Genomic DNA, 21,795 nt, shown 5'->3' with positions numbered 1-21,795 from the left:
GGGGACCATTACCGAAACTAACGTCTGTTAGATTGTACCCCTACTTGTGCTTTTAAATAACTGAGAGCTATAGACCTAGAGTACACGTATTCGAGGTTGCCTCCAACCTAAGTGACAATGTAGGCAGGGGTACCTACACAGAAGATCTATAACTCTACTTGAGTATATGGCTTAACTAAATAATCTTAGTCGTCTGCATTTGAATCCCCACGAATGATTTCTGTGGGACCTGCAGGGAGAAAGAGAAGGTATAAGGTTTTCAGCACTGAAAAAATCAAATGTTTAAAGGGGGCGGGAAAGGGAAACAAAAACTCAAAGCGAAAAGGTCGTGGGGGAGATGAAGAAAAGAAAAGGGGACAAGAAAATAGACAGACATATAGAGGGTACGGCTCTGGAAAGTATAAAGCAATGCTTTTTAATCACATAGCATAGCGTGGCAGCGTTCGCAGTTAAGTTAGGTTAGGTTAGGTTAGGTTAGGTGGTAGCTGCCCTGATAGTCCGTTGTGATATCACATACACCAAAAATAACGGGGACTTAGATCTAGCTACTTAGAGAATCTTTGGGTAGCAACGATAAAGCTCCGAATGATACCGATCTCAACTTTGGATAAATCCTCGGGAGATCCAAGTGAGTCGCGACCGAAATACTTTCGCCTAGTTCTGGCAAAAGCTTGGCAATCAAGCATAAAGTCATTGGTGATTCCACCTCATCATCCTCCATACAGGTGCAGCAGGATAGAGTTTCCAGTATATTGAGATGTACCGTATGGATAGCCATGGGACAGTGCCCTGTCAAAACCCCAATGACCATTGATAGGTGAGCCTTAGTCAACCCAATTATTTCAGCAGACCTCCTGCCATCTACTTCCGGCCAGAAAGATCTTGCTACCCTGGAATGGTGTCCGCCCAACGTTTGCTGAGCTGACTCTAGGCCCAGCTATGTAGGAGCAATCCACAGGTGGCCAGCGGAATCCCGAAATTCCTACAGCCATGTTCATCCGGTTCAGTTGTCCCGATGCGCGCTAAGAGATCCGCTTGACAGTTACCCGGGATATCACTATGGCCCAGGACCCAGATAATCTTAATTGTAAAATAATTCGATGCAATCGCAAGCGAGATCAGGCACTCCCAGACCACCCTCGATCGCACTGTAGTTGAGCTCAAGGCCTTGATAGCCACTTGGCTATCAGAGTAGATGTTAAATTCCCTAACCGTAATAGCACTGGATAGAATTTCATCCACCGCATCCTTAATCGCAGCAGCTTCCGCTTGGAATACACTGCAGTGATCAACCAACTAAACTTGCGGCTTACATTTAGCTCTTGAGAAAAGACCCCCCACCAACCTTTCCATCCAACTTCGACCCATCCGTGAACAACTTAACCGGTCCCATGCCCCATATAATTCCTCTTCCCCACTTCTCTCGGTGGAATGACTGGGTTGAAGGTTGTATAGGGAGCAGTTATCGGCATGCAATAGTCCGTTCTATCCGGGATAAAGTCGAAACTGGTAAGAAGGCTAGAGTGTCCGAAGTCAGAAATCCCATAGCCCATTTCACGAAGCCTGACCAACGTCCTTGCCGCGGCCGCCTTTCCCGCAATATCTACCGGATATATGTTCAGCATGACGTTCAGTGCCAAGGTAGGTGTTTGTGAGGGCGCCACTGATTCCGATAAGCGCCGCCCGTTGCACTGACATTAACATTTTGGAGATGCTCGCCGTGTCCAGTTCTTTCCACCAGACCAGCACCCCATATAGGAGAATCGGTTTGACCACCATCTCATAAAGCCAGTGTACTACTCCTGGCTTGAGTCCCTATCTCTTTCCTATAGCCCCTCTGCAGCAGTACAAGGCAACCGCGGCGTTCCTGCTCTTCCACATTGCGTCTCCAGGACAGTTTCTTGTCCAAAACAATCCCCAAATATTTAAGCCTATCAGAAAGCTCCAAATCTTATATCTCCTTGTAAAAAGAACCAATTCCGTTTTTCCCGAGTTGACCGCCAATCCACATGATTTAGCCCACCTAGCCATCTAACCACAGTATGCAGGTAATTCTGCAGAAGATCGCGCAGGGTGCCCAGAAATTTGCCTCTGACTAGGATAGCGAGGTCATCTGCATAGGCAACCACCCGACAACCATTGGCTTCCAGCTCCACAAGAAGCTCGTTGACTACCACAACCCAGAGCAGAGCAGATAGGACACCCCCTGTGGCGTGCCTCTGCACAACTTCGTCTTAATTATGGTCCCTCCGCTGCGACAATTCTGCCGCATAGAAGATTGCTAATAAATTTAGCCAGAGCTGCCTCGACTCCTAAACCCACCAGAGCCCTTTCGATTGCCCCCGGTAGGACATTGCTAAAAGCCCCCTCGATGTCTAGAAAGGCACACAGAGAAAAGTATTTGTGTTCTAGGGGCCCCTCTATTTGCTTTACAATCGAATGGAGAGCCGTTTCCGTCGATCTGCCCTTGTAGTACGCATGCTGCGAAGCCGACTGTAACCCCCGAGGTATCCTTTCCCGTAGATACAGGTCATTCAACCCCTCAAACGTCTTAAGAAGAAACGACGAGAGACTGATTGGCATGCAATTTTTAGGTGATACATCGGAGCTTCTTCCGGCCTTCGGAATGAAGATAACCCTAACCGTGTGCCAAGGCTTCGGGATATATTTAAGCCTGAGGCAGTTAGTGTAGATGATGGCCAACCAGCGGCAGGAAATCCCTAAAGACTTTTGAAGTTGCGAAGGAACGATTCCATCCGGGCCCGGAGACGTATAGGGCTTGAACGACCCTATAGCCCAGGTTATTTGACTTTTCCGTATTAGAATGGCAGGCAATTCTGCATGGCCAACGACCGCCGACCATGCAGTCGAAAATCCCTGCGCAACTGGGACATCGGGGAAATGATTGTCCAGTAAAAGCTTTAGGGACTCCTCGCTACTCATCGACCAGTCCCCACCATCATCTCTGAGATACCCCAGAGGAGAGGGATTCCTAGAGAGTATTTTTCTAAGCCTCGCGGATTCATTGCAGCCTTCTACGTTTTCGCAGAAGCTTCGCCATGAATCTCGCTTGGCTATCCTTTTTTCATATTTATAAATCTCCAGACTCACCTTATAGAGCTCCCACTCCGAGGCTAGTTTACTCCTCCTGGCCGCCGACTGGACGCTCTTAGGTCGTCAATAGAATCCGACTATCAGGCGCTATTGCTTGCCGAGGTGAAGTTTTCCACCAGAACGTATATCTCAGATTCAGACAGGTACGAACTAACGGTAGGCACGGCAGGCAACAGCTCTCCCAGCTTCCTACTATACGAGTCCCAGTTAGTACTTTTAGGGTTCCTAAAAGATATTTTACCGGGACGTTCTTCGTTCACCGAGAACTGGATATATCGGTGATCGGAGAAGGAGTGCCAGATATCCGATCTTTCAGTTCTCTACTAACCAGGGTGAGGTCCAGGACCTCCTCCCTTGCCGCAGTAATAAAAGTCGGGGCATTCCCCCTATTACGTATACAAAGCCCCTCATCTACAATAAAAGTAAATAGAGACTCACCTCTAATGTTGGTATCCGAGCTTCCCCAGATGCTATGATGGGCCTTAGCATCGGCACCGATGATCACGCCAACACCTCTCCGCCTTGCTAAAGCGGTGATTTTGCCCCGTATCGAAGGTGGTGGTCCCGCTACGTCCCCATGGGGCATGTACGCTGAGACCATCCACATTTAATTACTGCCTCGCTCGAGGCAGACCGCGATTACGTCAGCATTGCTGAAATTAGAGAGAATAAAGGCTTTAATCTCTTTTTTAACAAGTACACAGGATCTAGGCCTAACTGCCTCCCCATGCACCAAGGTGTTGAATTTTCCAGTCCTTAATCCAGAAATCCTTCTGCCGTTACTACTAAGCCACGGCTCCTGGAGAAGGACTATATCCACTCCGCCTTTTTCAAGGCAGAGAAACAATTTTGCGGAAACCGCTTTAGAGTGCTGAAGATTAATTTAACGGATTTCCATCAAAACCGCTGTTCTTCCGCACCCCACATTTGGCGGATTCGTGTTAGTCTTGTCCATTCTAAAAAGTCCCCCTCAAGGCCGCTATCCGTACCCTTCAGCGGCCTCGTGGTTAACTATGCTACGCAGGAAGGCCATGCGAGGGTTGACGCATTACCTTATGGGTAATGCGTTCTGAGCCAGACCAGATGCAAAGCGAGAAAATTTTCAACCGCACCTACACCACGGCCACTGATCCGGAACGTACCTTGAGGCCCGCCATGCTTTTAACGGGTCGTGGGCAGGTGCAGCATTAGCCTACCTGTCATTTCGGTAAGGTTTCACCCCAACCTCTTAAGGTGGCAGAATAATGCACCTACCAGCCCAAAGTCATCAAGTAAAAAATTACGTTAAGTTAAAAGTTTTTAAACTTTTCTGGCGCAGACCTTGCTCCTGCTACTGTGCCCATCATCTTTCTTGTGCGAATAGAAGGTAAACAATTAAATGATTCTTGTAGCTGCCTTTTTTGTGTACATTTTTACTTTTCTTTTTTAAGGGTGCCTAAATTTTATAGCATTTTGTTAAATGTGATTTTAATAATTGTTTTCTTCGAAAACTCTCTCTACCTTATTGACCTTAAAAATATTTTCTTTTCCCCATTTCCCATCGATTTATATGTATATTTTCATAGCTCGTGTTTTCTTTTAATTTGTATGCCTTTTCTCTTAATTTAATTATTTTATTATATATTCATCCCTCGTAAAGCGGAGTGGGCATCTCAATAAATTACCCAAGTCAGGCCGCTAGGTGATTGACACCTAAGGTGTGAGAAAGAATAATAACAATTTTTATACCTTTCATGAACATGAAATGGTATATTAACTTTGGTCCGATGTTTGTAACGTTGAGAAATATAGAAGATAGACTCACCATTAAGTATACCGAATTGATCAGGGCGACGAACTGAGTTGATATAGCCATTTCCGTCTGTCCGTCCATCTGTCTGTTTGAACGCAAACTAGTCCCTCAATTTTGACAACCGATTGTTCAGATAGAAAGATTTTTGGCAATTTCTCCCATAATTTCCAATATAAAAATGTTAAACTTGGTGATATTTATTCTAATATATCATAGGAGATTTCCTGTAAAAATCATTTCGATCGGAGCTATATATAATATATATCCCATAGAACCGATCGTTCAGATAAGGGGGTTTTTGCCATTTTTTATTTTATATTTATCTTAAAAATCGTTTAGATATGTACATCTGTTCACTATATATTTCTTATCTTATACATCCGATTATTTGGAGATTACGAACGGGATAAGATTATTTTTAAGACCCATTCATGAAAGATATGAAGTCTTCGGCACAGCTGAATACAGTCCCGTCCTTACCTGTTTCTTTTTTTTTTTTTTTTTTATGAATAAAATGAGGAACCTTTTTGCATACAGGGTGCCGCTAGGTGTACGTTAGAGTGGTCATATCATACCTATCTACCTCCATCAATAGAATATATCAGAGATGGCATGAACGGGTGAACCAGAAAAGGTAATTCGGCTTATCTTCTATAACAACCGATATCCCAGAACAAAAAAAATGCTTTCTCAGTGAGATTTGTTTATTTTGAATTTTTTTCGGTATTTCATAGCGACTATTTTCAAGTTTTTTCTCATTACCATTGAAATCGTTTAGTGTCATTTATTGTGCAAGTTTTTTTTTTTTTTAACTGTTATTTTGTGACCAAAATCGGTTTCGGTAATGGTAAATCTCACGGCTGCTCTGTAAGAACAAGGTTATTATAAGGGTCTGCAAATCATTCTTATTGCTCAGTATTTAAACCAGCCAAACCATACTTATTCCGGCATTATATCATTTCTTGACTGTTAGAAGATAGATTCAATATTATTTCGAGATTTTTGCAGTAATTTTGGGACCGCTAAAGGAATAGTTTAAGATTTCGAAATAAATTTGTAAACATTCGGAATGTTTTGCACGATTAATTTGGGACTCTTTCGGTATTGCTGCGGGACAATTTAGAGATTGTTATGGAATTATCTTGGGATAATTCGAAATAATTTTATGATTTTCTCAGCGAATATTTCGGGATCATTTTGGTCTATTATTTGCTATTATTACGAGATTGTTATCGGCATAATATTTTTTATCGATAACAACTGTTCCGTAAGATTCGTCGATATATTATTCGTAAATTATCGATCGACGTGCTATCGGTTAATTATCGAAAGTTAAACGACTTTTTATCGAAAAAATACTGAATTTTTATCAAAGTATTATCGAAACAATGCGTTATCGAAAAACTATCGATTAAATATCGATTTATTATTGGGAAATTTCAACTTGTTATCGAAAATTTGTGGAAAAGTATTGATTTCCTAAAGACATTAAACCGATAAATATTTCGATAACAAACCAATAACTCATCGATAATGTTCTATAACAAATCGCTTGCTCGTCGAGAACGCACCACCGCTAACATGAATTGTATCGCCTAGAAACGGTGGATAACAATCCGAAAATTCATCGATAACGGTTGGTTTCTTTCCTTTCTTTATAAGCTAACATAATATGTACGTATTAGCAGGAAGTGATGCATATTTTTCGGTGATCGCTTATTCTCGATTACTGACCATTACCTTTATTTGGCTTGTAAAACGTTCTTTCTCTGTGAGAAACCGAAACCAGCAAGGCCCGTGTTTAACAGTTATTTATTGAAAATCTCAGCCCCACGTATCTGCTGAACGAATTGATGACACCACTCGGGGATGGGTCGTGAAATGTTTAGTCTACCCATTGTTGAGCATAATGAAGGCGTATGTTATTTATACCTCCGCATTAGAATCGGCTTGATTTTCCTTGTCGACCGCTATAGGTGTTCGCTTCAACCATAGACCCAACTTGGGAATTAGTTCCCTGGTCCACTTTTCTGCAGTACTGCTGCTCTGGAGCGGCTGTCAACGTCGGATTGAGTCTTCACTCGTCTTTATGGCAACCGCATCCCAGCTCACTTCTATACAGATTTCTTGAATTTCTTTTCTTTCCTCAGCGAAAAAACATCGATTTGGTCCCTCGACGACCAGTGCTTTCGATACTACACGCCCGAATTTCTGCACTATACAAAAGTATGATACTATCAACATCCTTGTAAATCTTAGTTATAATGTGAGCAGTCTTTTCGCAGGACCCTCGTATCTTACACCGAGAGCTAGACCAAAAGCTTATCCCCAAGTTTTTTTTAGGGCTACGTGTTTCGAGTTTGTTCGTTCAACAAGCTACACATTAATGGTGGTAGTGACAATCTCCGTTCTACCGTGACCTGCTGATGAACCGGACAAATCGTTCATCTATTTACGCGGCGCACATCCTGGTTTAGTTTAAGATGTTCTCGTTTGTGCTTAGCGCTTACAAAATTTTGCTTGACTTGGTTTTATATGTAGTTTCACCGTGAGTAGACAAACAATTTTTCAAGAAGAAGAAACAATTAAAACTGAGGAAAACTCGTGGCAGTTTCAATGCAAGTCGTGTGACCATAGCAGTAAGCGTCATAAAATACAAGGTAACAATACTACTTCAACCCTTATCTGACCTTCGAAAGAGATGTTGTAGTCACAATACTGTCGCAGGGTTGGAGCAAAGTGTTGGAAATTACGGAAAAAGTCGGGTTTGCTGTTTACTGCATCGATCCAGAAACAAGTAGGTCCTATAGGCTTCCAGGTCATTGTATTATCTGTCATGGTAGCTGTAAATAAAGAAGCAGAAGAGCTGAAGAGTCAGGTGGCTATTAAAGATATTCCACACATTACTTTATCAAGAAACGTTCTGGAATGCATTGGAGATACTTCATTCCAGTCACTAAGGGATATAATGTAGCAAAAAGGCCGATGGGATGACAAAGGAGGGTGCAGCGCTCGATGAGTCAACGGTAGACTTCCCAACAAGCTGGGAGAAATCAAAATGAGGCAGAATTTGCATATGGCTCATCAAATCAGGAAAGGCCTTGAAAGAAGCGCGGAACTACAAGATAATGCGCAAGTAGGAGTGCAGGAAGAAACGGTGGAGCACGTTCGGTGTTCGTGTCCTTCCCTCGCGAGGTCAAGGCTCCAGCTACTAGGGGTAGAAAGCTTGTAGAATTTTCCAAGAGGACTAAGTTATTTTAAAATATATGATATGGTGCCTAATTTGGGTTTTTCCATTTGGTCGTCAAACTAATTCTGGTAACACTATGGACACATTCAGTCTGTGTCAGAGTTTTATTGACAGGCGAGCTCAAGCCTAGCGACAAAAGAATTTGAAGAACGATTTTATACTCATATGACGCATCACCTTGTATTGATAAGACCTTAATATTAATAAGAAAAGTATTAAAAGTAAAAAAATTATAATAAACCGCAATTTCGCGAGCAGCATTACCGATAAGGATTTCAGGCGTAAGTAGAACGTGTGATTCTGAGGAAAAGTTGTAAGAAAAGCAAAAATTTGTGGGTGTTGTCTTTCATTATTTTATTATCCTTTCTTGGTATTCATTTGCAGGGTTCATTGCGTAACTTTTTTATAACAGTTTTCGTCCTTTTTTCTTACGTTCCACTGATTTCCTCGTCATTTCCTTTTTCCGGCTCATCACCGCCAGCCCAAACAGTAGGCTTTACAAACAATTACTTAAGAAAAAATAACCAAAATAAATAAATAAATAAATTCTTCTTTTGTACTGAAATGATTTTCTCTTCTTCTTGTTTCTTTTTCAATGGAATAACACAGATGCCAGCACAGCAACAAATAGCAACAACAAACCGCCGTTGCCGCCCTCCACAGAAACTCAATCAACCGTTATAATTTCGTTTAAATCATCACAAACACCTGTTCAGTCTCATCATCAACAATCGCCAGCAACGCCATCGCCACCAGAATCATCATTAGCAACGACGACGGGGACAAAAGCGAAACGGGAAACCGCTAGTTTGGTGGCCACCCCAACCACAGCAGCTGTAGCAACAACAAAAACAATAGCACAGGAAGTTGCTGCATCAACGCCTATTGCTGTATCCTCGGCATCAGCAACAACACCTTTGACACCCGTCACACCAATAACAACACCAACAACAGGAACAGTGACACCAGCAACAACGCTGAGTAACAATGTACTCAAAAAAGTTGCTACATTTACAGCTGAAAAGGCAGCAGCACAAGCCGCAGCCAATGCTATTAGCTCAAACACAAACGGAAGTGCGAACGCCACAGGCATGGCCGCACATTTGGAGCATATCGGCAGTTGTCGACGTTTAACTTATGTGCCGGAGAAGTTAAGCTTCGCTGCGTATGAAAAGTTTGAAGGTAAGTACGTATGTATGTATAGACTTAGTCGTATTTGTGGTACTTACATTAGGGTGGTTCAAAAAAGTAAAATAAGAAACCCAAAATGTTATAAGAAGCGCATAGATAACATTATTTTTCGCTTTGGTATTTCCTTTAATCTTCGTCTACGATCCTTTCCTGAACCGATTTCGTTCATTTCTTCCAGGGGCATTGCATGGGAACCAAGGGGTTGATACGGGCAATACAAAGCTTGAGAGCTTCCGCAACCCGATTGTCAACCTCACCTACGCGAGGGGAATCCTGTTATAAATAAGAAGCTAGGCTCGGCGATCCCAAGTCCCTCATGGAGCTGCGGGGTGGGGCGGGATGGCCTAGAAGGTTGAATGTGGTCATATTAATCATTCTCAAGATGGCTGGGCTAGTAGCTTAATGATGTGTTGTTAACGGAACGTACCGGATCTATGTATATCCTGCAAAGAACCATCAACATCAATAACATTCCGCAAACCTTCGGGTAGTGTCTTTATCGTTAACACAATAACAACAATAAGCACCGATTGATGAGCTTTGTGATAAAATAAACAACTATATCCAGCTTCCTCCCATCGCGAAACCTGACATTGTTAGCGGCCTTGTTTACATCGTGGACAAGACAAATGTCGACCATATTGGGCATTCATGTCGATAGCATTAATTTACCGACTATGTGACATCCAGGATCAGGATCTACATTTTGGCGAGCATTTATCCAAAGCCGTAATAAAATCCTAAAATATCTTGCCGGCAATGCTAGGAGCTAAGATAAAGTGACGCTAATTACCACTTACAAAGCAATTAGTCGGCCGCTTGCATGCTTCGCGTCCCCGACATGCTCGCCGAGCCTAAGCGTTAATCACTGGAAGAAACTACAGTTATTTCAAAACACTGCTCTCATAACTGCTAAGGGCTGTCTTTTTATAACCCCGCAACACCATTTACGCAGTGAGGCGCGGGTATTCCCCAAAAGGGAGAGAAATGAAATGCTGAACAAAAAGTGTCTGCTGAATACCCAGAAACCGGGCATCCCAACAGGCATTTGATTGAAGAGGTCGCGCCTCGCAGAAACTTACGAAGTCATCTCCGTAAGCACTACGAAGAAATCCTCCAATCAAAAGCCCAGCCGTTTGAAGAAAATGGGCATAAAAAGGACCTCAGAGATATCCACAAAAAGACCGCTTTGACAGAGATGGCCCGATGAACCCTGTTCTTAAAAGCTTGAACTTGTGGAAAGCAACGCCACCAGGGAGACGTGACTCTAGCTCAACTTCGATTTGGATACTGTAATAAGTTAAACTCCCACTTATCCAGAAGCAACCTCGACATACCCAATGTATATCCTGTTTTTAACTTGTACCCGCATAACACCAACCATCTTTTCAATTGCAATGTGGAACCAATGCATCTAACACCTTTATCTCTCTGGTCCAGCGCTGTTGAAACAGCAAGTTTTCTCAGACTCCCGGTAGAGGATATTGATGACACTTTGGATGGGGTGACGCATTGCTCCAACAACAACAACAACCAAGGGAATTTTAATCTTTTTTCATCTGGTCCGTCCAGTGTAGTGAAGGCAGCAGTCTTCGTTTGCTTCCATAAGCGAGCTCTAAAACAAGTACCCTCTGGGCCGCAACATCATTTTTCATTCGCATAACATGGCATAGGCAGCGTATCCGATGTGTTTTACTTCGCTGGATTATGTTGACGTGTTCGTCTGAACAGCTCATCATTATATCTTCTTCGGAACTTGCCGTCCCCAACACACAAAAGTCTGTAGATCTTTCGAAGAATTATTCTCCCAGAGCCCCTCCATCTGATGTTGTCATGGTCCATGCCTCTGTGCCATACAGCAGGACGGCTAAGGCTTCATTTTGGAATTACCTACCTAGTCCAAAGTGGCATTTAATGACCAGCGTGATTCTTCGCTTGATTTCAAACATGAAGCTGTTGTTTGTGTTAACCAAACGAAGTTTTTTACTATTTCGAATAATGGCGTGGTTGCCCAGGTGCAACTGCACTGACCATTTACTTGATAACAGCAGGTACGTTTTGGTCTCACTCACTATGAAACCCATATTTTACGCTTCTTGTTTGGAGTTAACAGAACTTATGGCGCAGGTGTTGAGGCCAATGATATCAATGTCGTCAGCATGCGCCAGTAATTACACGTTTTCATAGAATATTGTTCCATAGCGGTTAAGCTCTGCAGCTTGTAATATTTCTCCAGCATCCATTAAAGATATCGCTTGATAAGGGACACCCTAGCCGAAACTCTGTTTAATTTCGAGCGGCTCGGTGAGGTCTTTCCCAATTCTGACTGAGCTGATGGTAGTGCTCAATGTGTTTTTGCACAGCTGTGGAAGTTTTGCATGGAAACCAAATTCAGACATAGCATCATATATGCAGCTCCTTTTCATGCTGTCGAAGGCGGCTTTAAAATCGACGAAGAGATGATGTGTGTCAATTCTTTTTTCGCGGGCTTTTTCAAAGATTCGGAATATAATGAAAATCTGCTCTGTGGTAGATTTGCCAGGTTTGAAGTCGCACTGATAAGGTCCAATCATCCGATACACGGTTGGTTTCATTCTTTCGCACAATACACTTTAAATTACCTTTTATGCGACATTGAGAAGGCTGATTCCGCTTCCCCCTTCTTTTGGAATGGGCAAATATCTACATACTTTGACTTGCGGAAAGAGGTTGATTCAGGACCACCCTATTGTACATTAGGGCGGGTCGATTTAAAAATCGATTATTGCTCTGTGAAAATCGTATTCTAAGGATCAAAATAAGAAACTTTGCCGAAGGAACCATACCTCTAAAATGAATTCTGATGTCCCCCCCTTTGGGTCGAACTTTTGGGTAGGGGCAATTTCAATTCTACCTGCTGTGTCTTGTGGTGGCTTAAAAAAACAACACAAGCAATTTTACGATCTGCAATTGTGTCACAGTGATACCTTCATTTTTTAAAACGGTTGAATAAAAAACCCACACAACTATGTTTACGACATGCAAATGCATCACAGTGATGCCTTGGTTTTAAAAGGGGCTTGTAGAAACGCTAATTTCTAATAATTTTTTTTAATTTCTTTTCTATTACTAAGTTAAATTCATTTTTTCATTTACATATGTTCTGACTAAATAAATTTCTAAAGAGAAAAATAAACTCAAAAAAGAAAAAACATAGGCAATTCAAAGTGGGATATTTCAAAATTTTCCCCTACGACCCAAAGGGGGGGGGGGGGGGGACATCAGAATTCGTTTTAGAGGTATGGTTCCTTCGGCTTGATCCCTAGAATATGATTTTCACAGAGCAATGAGCGAATTTTAAATCGACCCGCCCTAATATACATATAGCTCCGATCAAAGTGATTTTTTCTGGAAATATTCTATGATATATTAGAATATATCACCAAGTTTAACGTTTTTATATTGGAAACTAGGGAGAAATGGCCAAAAATCTTTCTATCTGAACGATTGGTTGTATGGGATGCAAATGTATCACAGTGATGCCTTGGTTTTAAAAGGGGCTTGTAAAAACGCAAATTTCTAATAATTTTTTTTAATTTCTTTTCTATTACTAAGTTAAATTCATTTTTTCATTTACATATGTTCTGACTAAATAAATTTCTAAAGAGAAAAATAAACTCCAAAAAGAAAAAACATAGGCATTTCAAAGTGGGATTTTTCAAAATTTGCTCCTACGACATCAGAATTCGTTTTAAAGGTATGGTTACTTCGGCAAAGTTTCTTATTTTGATCCCTAGAATACGATTTTCACAGAACAATGGGTGATTTTTTTGCCTCCCCACAAATCGACCCGGCCTATTGTACATACATTAACAGCTTCCAACAGCATTGGCCAGAAACGCCTGTATCCTGGCTTGTGTCTTTGCCGAAAACGATGCACTTGTATTGTATCCTCTTTGTTAGTTGAACTTTTTGTTTAACTCCTGTTTAAGCTTCAGTTCTTTTCTGCTTTCTCCACAACACTATTCACTACGATATACATATGTACATATTTTGAATAGTTACCGACATAAATATTGAAGCGATGCGATATCATATCGATAACTTTTCAGCGCAATATCCATATATTTTGGTCGATAATTTATAAGGATTTTGTTAGGAATGCAACTGTAAACTATATTAATTTATTTATTAACTATAGGAAAAGAATTTTTATCTATACCTAAATAAAAAATTTAGGAGAGTTCAGGATTTGTACAAATGGTCTAGCATCATTGGATTTGCAACTGCCGTAGTATTTTTACACAAAACACTAGCAAATTATGCGGCTTTGCATTTGCTACATCATGGCAAATACGCAACATCAAAAACCATAAAAGGAGTTCAGAATCTTGTGTATTCCATGTTATGTGGAAACGTTGCTTTAGCAAATATAAGCCACGGATTGTAAGCAACTTTTTTCATTTTAAATTTTTCACTTTTTGTTTTGTTTTGCCATTTGAAGATTTGGTATTCAATATTGAAAAAATAAACTACGGCTTTTGATGTTGCGTTTTTGCAATGACGTTGCAAATGCAAAACCGTGTCTTTTATTAGTAAACTGTAAAAAATTTGCTACGAAAGTTTGCAATGCAATGATCCTAGACCACTTGCACAAAATCCTGAACTCCCTTTATAAGGGTTTATTTTTTCAGCATTGAATAGCAAATCAACAACTGTCAATACAAAACAAAATTTGAAAAGAAAAATTTTTAAATTAAAGAAGTTGAGAAAAAATACTTTTGGTTTTCCTTGACAAGCAATTATTTGAAAAACTATTGCGACGAATTGAATTTAGTAGAAAGATAGCTAGGGAGATGGTGACGGAGAGGATATTGGGGGCATAAAATGGTAATAAAACTAGAGAAATTGCGAGGGAAAGATATGAAGGATAGAAAGCCAGAGAATGGACGGCGATGAAGAAAGGATAAAGTGAGAATAGAAGAAAAAATCGGGAAAGAAAAAGGGCAAGGTAAGGAGAAGAGAGAGGGTTCTAACATTGAGAGGAGAAGAGACAGACGAGAAGATCCATCAATTTTTTATGCCGAAGTCTCTATATCATAAAAATTTCCGCTATCTTTCTATATTTTATATATAAAAAATAGTTTTGTAGACGTTTATAAAAACTAGGATATTGTAGACGGTCGGTTAGGTGAAGCAGGTGTCCAATGTTTGGTATAGAGATGCTATATATGAGGTAGAGGAAGTGGGAGTGGAATTGGAAGAGGGAGTAGTAATTAAACTGGGGGTGTGAGAGGGAGCAATGATGGGTTTGAAGTGGAAGTGAGAGTAGTATTGGGTTGCATTGGGAATGAGAGTAGAAGTGAGAGTGTGCCTGGGAGTGAAAGTGACAATGGGTTTGGGAGTGGGAGGAAGAAAATCCGAAAAAATGGGATTGACAAGAATTAGAGGAAAAATGGAAGATGAAGTAGAAAGTGACGAAGGAGAAATGAGGCCCACATTTTAAATGTAGACAAGTCAATTTTCGGGCATTAAACTATATGGGAAATATTTTTACCTTGATGAATATATAAAAATTCAACCATACACACAAACATTAATAACGATCACCCCAGATGAGTCAACAGTACAACAGTCCGAAATACTTTCCCGCTTGTACTTTCTTGCTAACTTTCTCCCTATACTTCTGCGTACATGTAATTTTTTGCAATAACATTATACCTTCAAGAAGATTTAGACTAAGATTCTCATTATATTTGTTCGTGCAATGCTTGCATTTTTTCCCAAAATTTGATATAAATTTCACACTGTACGAAATCGATGAGTTTGAGTCAATGAATTTGATTCGATACCTATGAATGACTTCTTGGTAGGAAAATTTGCACTCACACTTTTGTATAATTCATACGACTTTATTTATTTAGCTTTTGTTAACTTTATCGACGTCGATATTGTATTATGTTGAAAGAGTGTTTGATTCAGTCTTTTGAGAAAGTTCAATTCACTTCTTATTTTCTTTTAAATATCTGTTTAAATATTGACACGAGTAATAAACGGAAACTGTAGTTTAAAGATTCAGACAAATCGCATAAATTGTATTTGTGCCACCTTTCTTCCGCTTCCTTGTAGACTTTTCTCATTGTTCAGTAGGAGTTGGGAACAAACGGAAAAGCTTAATATTGAATTAAATAATGATGTTTGTGTCAAATACTCTACAATTGGCTGTTAGTTACAGAAAATAAGAATTTAGTGAAAAAATAAATAGAAAAGAAGTTAATTTAGAATTTAAACAACAATTTCTTCGAGACTGCAGTTTCATACGATGTGCTTTGTGAAAAGATAATTGCATATGCTACTTTATTGTATTTCGGAAATTTAAAAAAAAATGTGTATGGAAAAAATCAACATATTGGTTAAAGCAATGGCGTATCCAGGAGAAAAATGGGGAATTGTAGTCGGCAAAATTTGTCTCCCCACTTCGCCCAAAAATCCTAAATATCAGTCACTGCGCACACACAGAGCGAAACAGATCCGCTTAATCCTGAATACAAGCCCGAAATAGTTTCGAAACTGACTCCGAAGCCATGCCGAAATTATTCCTTAAATAATCTCGAATGCTTCCGAAGAATTCCGTTTATGATTTAAATACATTCCCCAAATAGTCTTGAAATAATACGTAATACAATTCTAAAACTATTGCAAAATAGCCGCCCATCATTCTGAAAAAGTTACGATGTAATGCCAAAATGATCCAAAAAACTGCCCTGGAATGAGAGAGAGATAGTCTCAAGAACATTCTAACTGAAGTAATCCAGGGAATAATATTAAGAAGTAGTAAACCCAAAAAAGTACAAAACAATTCGGAAAAATACCGAAAATAATCACGAAATGGTGACGAAGTGATACAAAAAAACAATTCCGAAATAAAAAAAAAACGCCATAAATAATCACGGAAGCAGTGCAGAAGTTATGTCTGATTGATTTCGAAAACAATACCGAAAGTGAGCTGAAAAAATAACGAAATTGTCGCAAAACAGCTCCAAAACAATCACAACATGATCCTGAAAACAGTACCGTAATAGTTCAAAGATGATTTTACAATAATCCCGAAATGATTCATAAAATAACCCGAATGGTTCCAAATATTTCAAAAATAGTCGCCCATCATTATGAAAAGTTCCGAAGTAATGCCAAAATTACCCAAAAGACTATCCTAGAATGATAGCAAATTGGTCTCAAGAATGTCAGTACTGAAGTAATGCATAAAAAGCAGTAATTCGTGCAATGTAATAAACTGTCCAAAAATAATACCGAAATATCGCCAACTGTAAGTAAAAAATTCTAGAAATTATCCCGGTACATATATCACAAATATGGGCCGAGTGATCCCGAAAATGGTTCCCTAATTGACCCGAAATTTTCCCGAAATTACTCGGCACAAACCCAACATGCTATTGAACACAACTCCGAAAAATACTCCAAAATAGTCCCGAAACTAATCCTAAAATAATCGCGAATGCTCGCAAAATACTCCGTTTCTCATTTTAAAATAGTTCCGAAATAATCTTGAACCGCAAAAGTATTAAGGAACTATTGCAAAATAGTCACCTATCATCATTGAGAAGTTCCGAAGTATATCAAAAAAGCTACCCGGGAATGATAGCTAAATTGTTTCAAGAACATCCTTAAAATAGTTCTGAAATCTTCTCGAAATGATACTGAAATAGTCCCGGAGAAATCTATAAAAAACAGTAGTCCCTGAAAAATACTAAGTAGTCCTAAAACAATCCCGAAATAGTGTTGAAATAATACTAAATCCTGTTCCAAAATTTTTTCTAAAAAGCTCTAGAAATTATTTCAAACACAGCCTAGAAACAGTGTCTGATGGATCCCAAAAATAATTCTGAAATAGAGGCTACGTGGTTCTGAAAATTTTCCGAAATATCTCCGAAACAATCCTAACATGATCCTGAAGACATCAAGAAATGATCTCATGATGGTCCCAAAATAATAACAAACAACACCGAAAACATACCAAGAAGAATGCCGAAACGAAATAATCCGGATATAGATTCGAAATTGTAGCGAAATAATCCCGAATGTATATCAAAAAAGTAACGAAAAGTTCCAAAACATTTTTGAAAGTAACGTGCCCGTTTCGTTAATTCACCAGTCAATTCTGCTTTTGTAGGGTTCTTCGATTTAGTTTGCTTTGAGGGAAGTTGATCATTATCGTAAAAAAAGTGGTCTTTGGGAAAGCAAGTGCCTCTCTGAGATGGTCGAGTTACTATGACTGTGACTGATAGTATTTTATTATTGGTAAAGAGCGAGGCCTAACGACCATCCTACACACACTTCCAGCAAGCATCACATGGCGAGAGCGTTTCAGTGTGCTTTTCGATGTCCGTACCAGGGATCTACTGGGTTGCGCCCGCTTCACCATAACACTTTCCTATAGCTGATATATGTAAAGGCCGATTTATCGCTGCCACGTGTCATTTCTATTATTTCGCTCTGGTTTGGTGTATGCAGCGCTGTCTTTGAATTGTCGAGTTGGCTGTTGCCTCGAATTAGATTAGGTTAGATTGAGCTGACCGGTCATTAAAGACCTCACATAGACTGAATGTATCCATAGTGTTTGTGTGACGACCTATCGCTCGGATTACTCCTATGACCACAGTGTAGTTCTTGTGAGTGTTTTCGTGGAACCTTTAGTGCATTTGGCAACCGATGCACGGTGCATCCCATATTTGCATACTTTTCTTTTCGTCTTCGGTGCTGCACCGTTGACGTGAGCTACCGGCCCATCGTTTTCATCCAGTAGTAGAAGGAATGGGGCCCACCTTTTCATTAGTTGCCGTTAGTTTCGGCCAGGGTGTCCCTGCATGCTTTCGCGGTGAAGTGTCCTTGACCAAGAGTGATCCAGCTCTTTGCTCCGCGTTTGCTATAGCAGCCGCTTTGGCAGTGGGTCTTAATACCAGCAGCCGAAGCTAGTAGGAAACTTGCTTGGATACGTCCCAAAGTTTTGACGAACTTATTTTCATATCCATTGGTTCCGGTTCCTTTTTTCCCAGTATTTTTGTTTAGCGGGTTTAAATTGAAAATATAATGCACCGTCATTGGTGCCATCTTAGCAATCGTATGCCAGTGGACTAAAAGCCACCCCAACGTTGCCAATTCGGAACCGCTTTCGACTTACTTTGAGGTGGCGTTCCATATTTCTCGTTGACTACCTCCTTTGTTAAGAGCATCAGCTCTGTTTATGTTTTGCTGCCAACTGGAATCTGCACGAGTCTAATCACTTCTTTGTGCGTATCATAATCAGATAGAGCTTTGCGCAAACTTCTTATGTGTTTTGGGCTAAAATGACTACGGCAATGTCGCCAGCGTATCCGACAAAAAATACATCTTTGGGCATTTCAAGATTGAAAATGTCATCGTAACTGTGGTTGCACAAGTTAGGGCCGAGAATTGATCACTGTGCTGTTCCGTATGCGACTTTCATGGTCCGGGGACCCTCTGAGGTTTGAAATATTAAGATGCGATCACTGAGATACATAGCTCCTTAATCGCTGCTCTAAGACCTCCAGCATGTCTGCCCATCCCCGCTGTTCAAAGCGTTTCATACTTCAAAGGTCGCAAGCAGGGCAACTCGCTTGGGCTTGGCATTACCTCGCTGTGATATTTCTACGCTTGTAACAACGTCCTCATGCATTAAATGTATTTTCCGGGCCTGAAGCCATCTTACATCGGTTATAATTCTACAGCTTGTTCTACGGCATCTGCAATACATGGTTCTAGGAGCTTTTCAAAAAATTTTCCGGCTGTGTCGAACATACGTAGCAGTTGGTATGCTGATGGTGAATCCGAGTTCCCCTTGCCTTGTCAATTAACGCAAGCTGCTGTTTTTTTTTTTTCATGTATAGGCGCATATTTGAAATTTCTTTAATAGCTTCTGCTGAAATACCATCTGTCCCAGAGTGCTTATTGTGTTTCAAACTTTTTGGTGCGAGCTCTTCGAGCGTGCGTTTTTGGAATTCACTACCTTCCCTTATTTCGTGGGTAGGGGAGGATGCTTCTACTATGCTATCCATTCCAGCTGTGTCTAGCTCCGATATCGGCATGCTGACCAAAATCTTTTAAAGGACTATTTTGTTAACCAGGCCTGACATCTTCTCGAATCTCCTCCTATCGGCATCCTGGCCCAAATCTTTTTAAGTACTATTTTGTAACCCAGCCCCATGTTGACATCTTATCGAAGCTCCTCCCATCGGCATCCTGGCCCAAATATTTTTTAGTACTATTTTGTAAACTAGGCCTCTCTTGACATATTACCGAATCTCCTCCTATTCCCGCTTCTTGCTTTAAGTAACAGCGACCTTGAGGTGCTTTTTCGCTTACTTTTTTGACTCTGCCTCCACAGTAGCTTGTGCGTCTGGCCCTTGTATATACTCGCCTTACGCGTAATCAGATTCACCCTATCTCTTCTATATACGCTGTTTATTTAGCAGCATTGGCATAGAACTCTGTCCTGCCAGTTTGACGCCCAGCAAGGTAGCTTTAACACGATCTTCACCACTTGAACAAACTATGTTGTTTATTGGCCAATGTCGATGGCGGCAATAAGAGCTTGAGTGTCGTCCCTGTGTTCATTCTTTTTTATACTCAGCTGAGCAGAGCTCACAGAGTATACTAACTTTGTTCGCATAACGGTAATCCGTAACGGCATAAACTAATCGAGATAGATATAGACTTCTATATATCAAAATGATCTGGGTTAAAAAGAAATTCATTTAGCCATGTCCGTCCATCCGTCTGTAAACACGATAACTTGAGTATATTTTGAGGTCTCTTGATGAAATTTGGTATGTAGGTTCCTGGGCGCTCATCTCATTGCTGTTTAAAATAAACGAAATCGGACTACAACCACGCCCACTTTTTCGATACGGAAATTTCGAAAAACCGAAATAGTGCGATAATTCATTACCAAAAACGGATAAAGCGATGAAACTTGATAGGTGCGTTGACCTTATGACGCAAAATAGAAAATTAGTAAATATTTTGACAATGGGCGTGGCACTGCCCACTTTTAATAGAAGGTAATTTAAAAGTTTTGCAAGCTGTAATTTGCCAGTCGTTGAAGATATGATGATGAAATTTGGCACGCACGTTACTCCTACTACTATATGTGTGCTAAATAAAAATTAGCAAAATCCGATGACGAATTTTTTAAAAAAAAAATTTTTTTTTAACTCAAATTTTAGCAAAAAATTTAAAACCTTTACAGTATATAAGTAAATTATGCCAACATTCAACTCCAGTAATGATATGGTGCAACAAAATACAAAAATAAAAGAAAATTTCTAAATGGGCGTGGCTCCGCCCTTTTTCATTTAATTCGTCTAGAATACTTTTAAGGCCATAAGTCAAAAGAAATTAACCAATCCTTGTGAAATTTGGTAGGTGCATAGACTCTATAACGATAATTTTTTTCTGTGAAATTGGGCGAAATCGGTTGAAGTCACGCCCAGTTTTTATACACAGTCGACCGTCTGTCCTTCCGCTCGGCCGTTAACACAATAACTTAAGTAAAAATCGATATATCTTTACTAAACTCAGTTCACGTACTTATCTGAACTCACTTTGTATTGGTATACAAAATGTCCGAAATCCGACTATGACCACGCCCACTTTTGCGATATCGAAAATTACGAAAAATGCCATAATTCTGTACCAAACAAGAAAAAATTGGATTGGTTTATTGACGCAAAATATACCTTTAGAAAAACCTTTTGAAACCCATGTCACACAAACACATTCCAGGGTTACTTTAGGTTCGTTTTGGTGATTTCCCCTTATTTTGCCTCCAAAGCTCTCAGCTGAGTATGTAATGTTCGGTTACACCCGAACTTATCTCTCCTTTCTTGTTTTGAATACGTTTTTGCCAAGAGCTGTCCCCTAACTCCGGCGCGGTGATTCCGTGCATTGCTGCACACTTGGTATTGGGAGCCTGGAAACCGATGCTTCCGCGTCGAACTAAAAATTTCTCTTTTTGACATTGTGTCATTTTGAATCTAAGTGAAACTTTTATCTGATATTTTACGAAAATGAAGCGCATGGCCGAAAAATGATGCTGCATAAGAAATATGTACCTACCCAACAAAGCAGATGCCCTAAAACTATTCAGCACGAACGAGTGATTACAATGCAAATATTGTTGCTAAATTATGTGCATCTAACATTTTGTTTTTGTGTAAGCAGATGCAGATGCTCCAACGCATTTCATTAATGTAATGCAAAACATAACATTTACCTTCTTCCGCCACACCCCTTCGCTCACCAAAGAGGAGCTCATTTTAGCACTTTAGTACTTTAATACCAACATGAATTGAAAAAGCTTATGCTAACCATCAGCGAGGAGCATCAACGAAGACATTCATTGTTGGAAGACATCGGAGATATTGTATGA

The 21,795-nt window shown here is 40.2% G+C and overlaps 1 protein-coding gene across 12 annotated transcripts in view; it reads left to right on the top strand.

Annotated features, from left to right (window-relative positions):
- The window catches only part of capu (cappuccino), a 219,331-nt gene that overhangs the window by 124,680 nt on the left and 72,856 nt on the right, over nucleotides 1–21,795 (top strand). For all 12 annotated transcript variants that reach the window (XM_067767177.1, XM_067767180.1, XM_067767188.1 and 9 more), the window contains one exon: nucleotides 8,766–9,338. In XM_067767177.1, the coding sequence (XP_067623278.1) occupies nucleotides 8,766–9,338 (573 nt within the window). The remainder of the gene's footprint in view (nucleotides 1–8,765; nucleotides 9,339–21,795) is intronic.

This window comes from Eurosta solidaginis, chromosome 2 (genome assembly GCF_040869045.1).
Source record: "Eurosta solidaginis isolate ZX-2024a chromosome 2, ASM4086904v1, whole genome shotgun sequence".
Lineage (NCBI taxonomy): Eukaryota > Metazoa > Arthropoda > Insecta > Diptera > Tephritidae > Eurosta > Eurosta solidaginis.
This window is presented reverse-complemented; position numbering and strand designations above follow the sequence as displayed.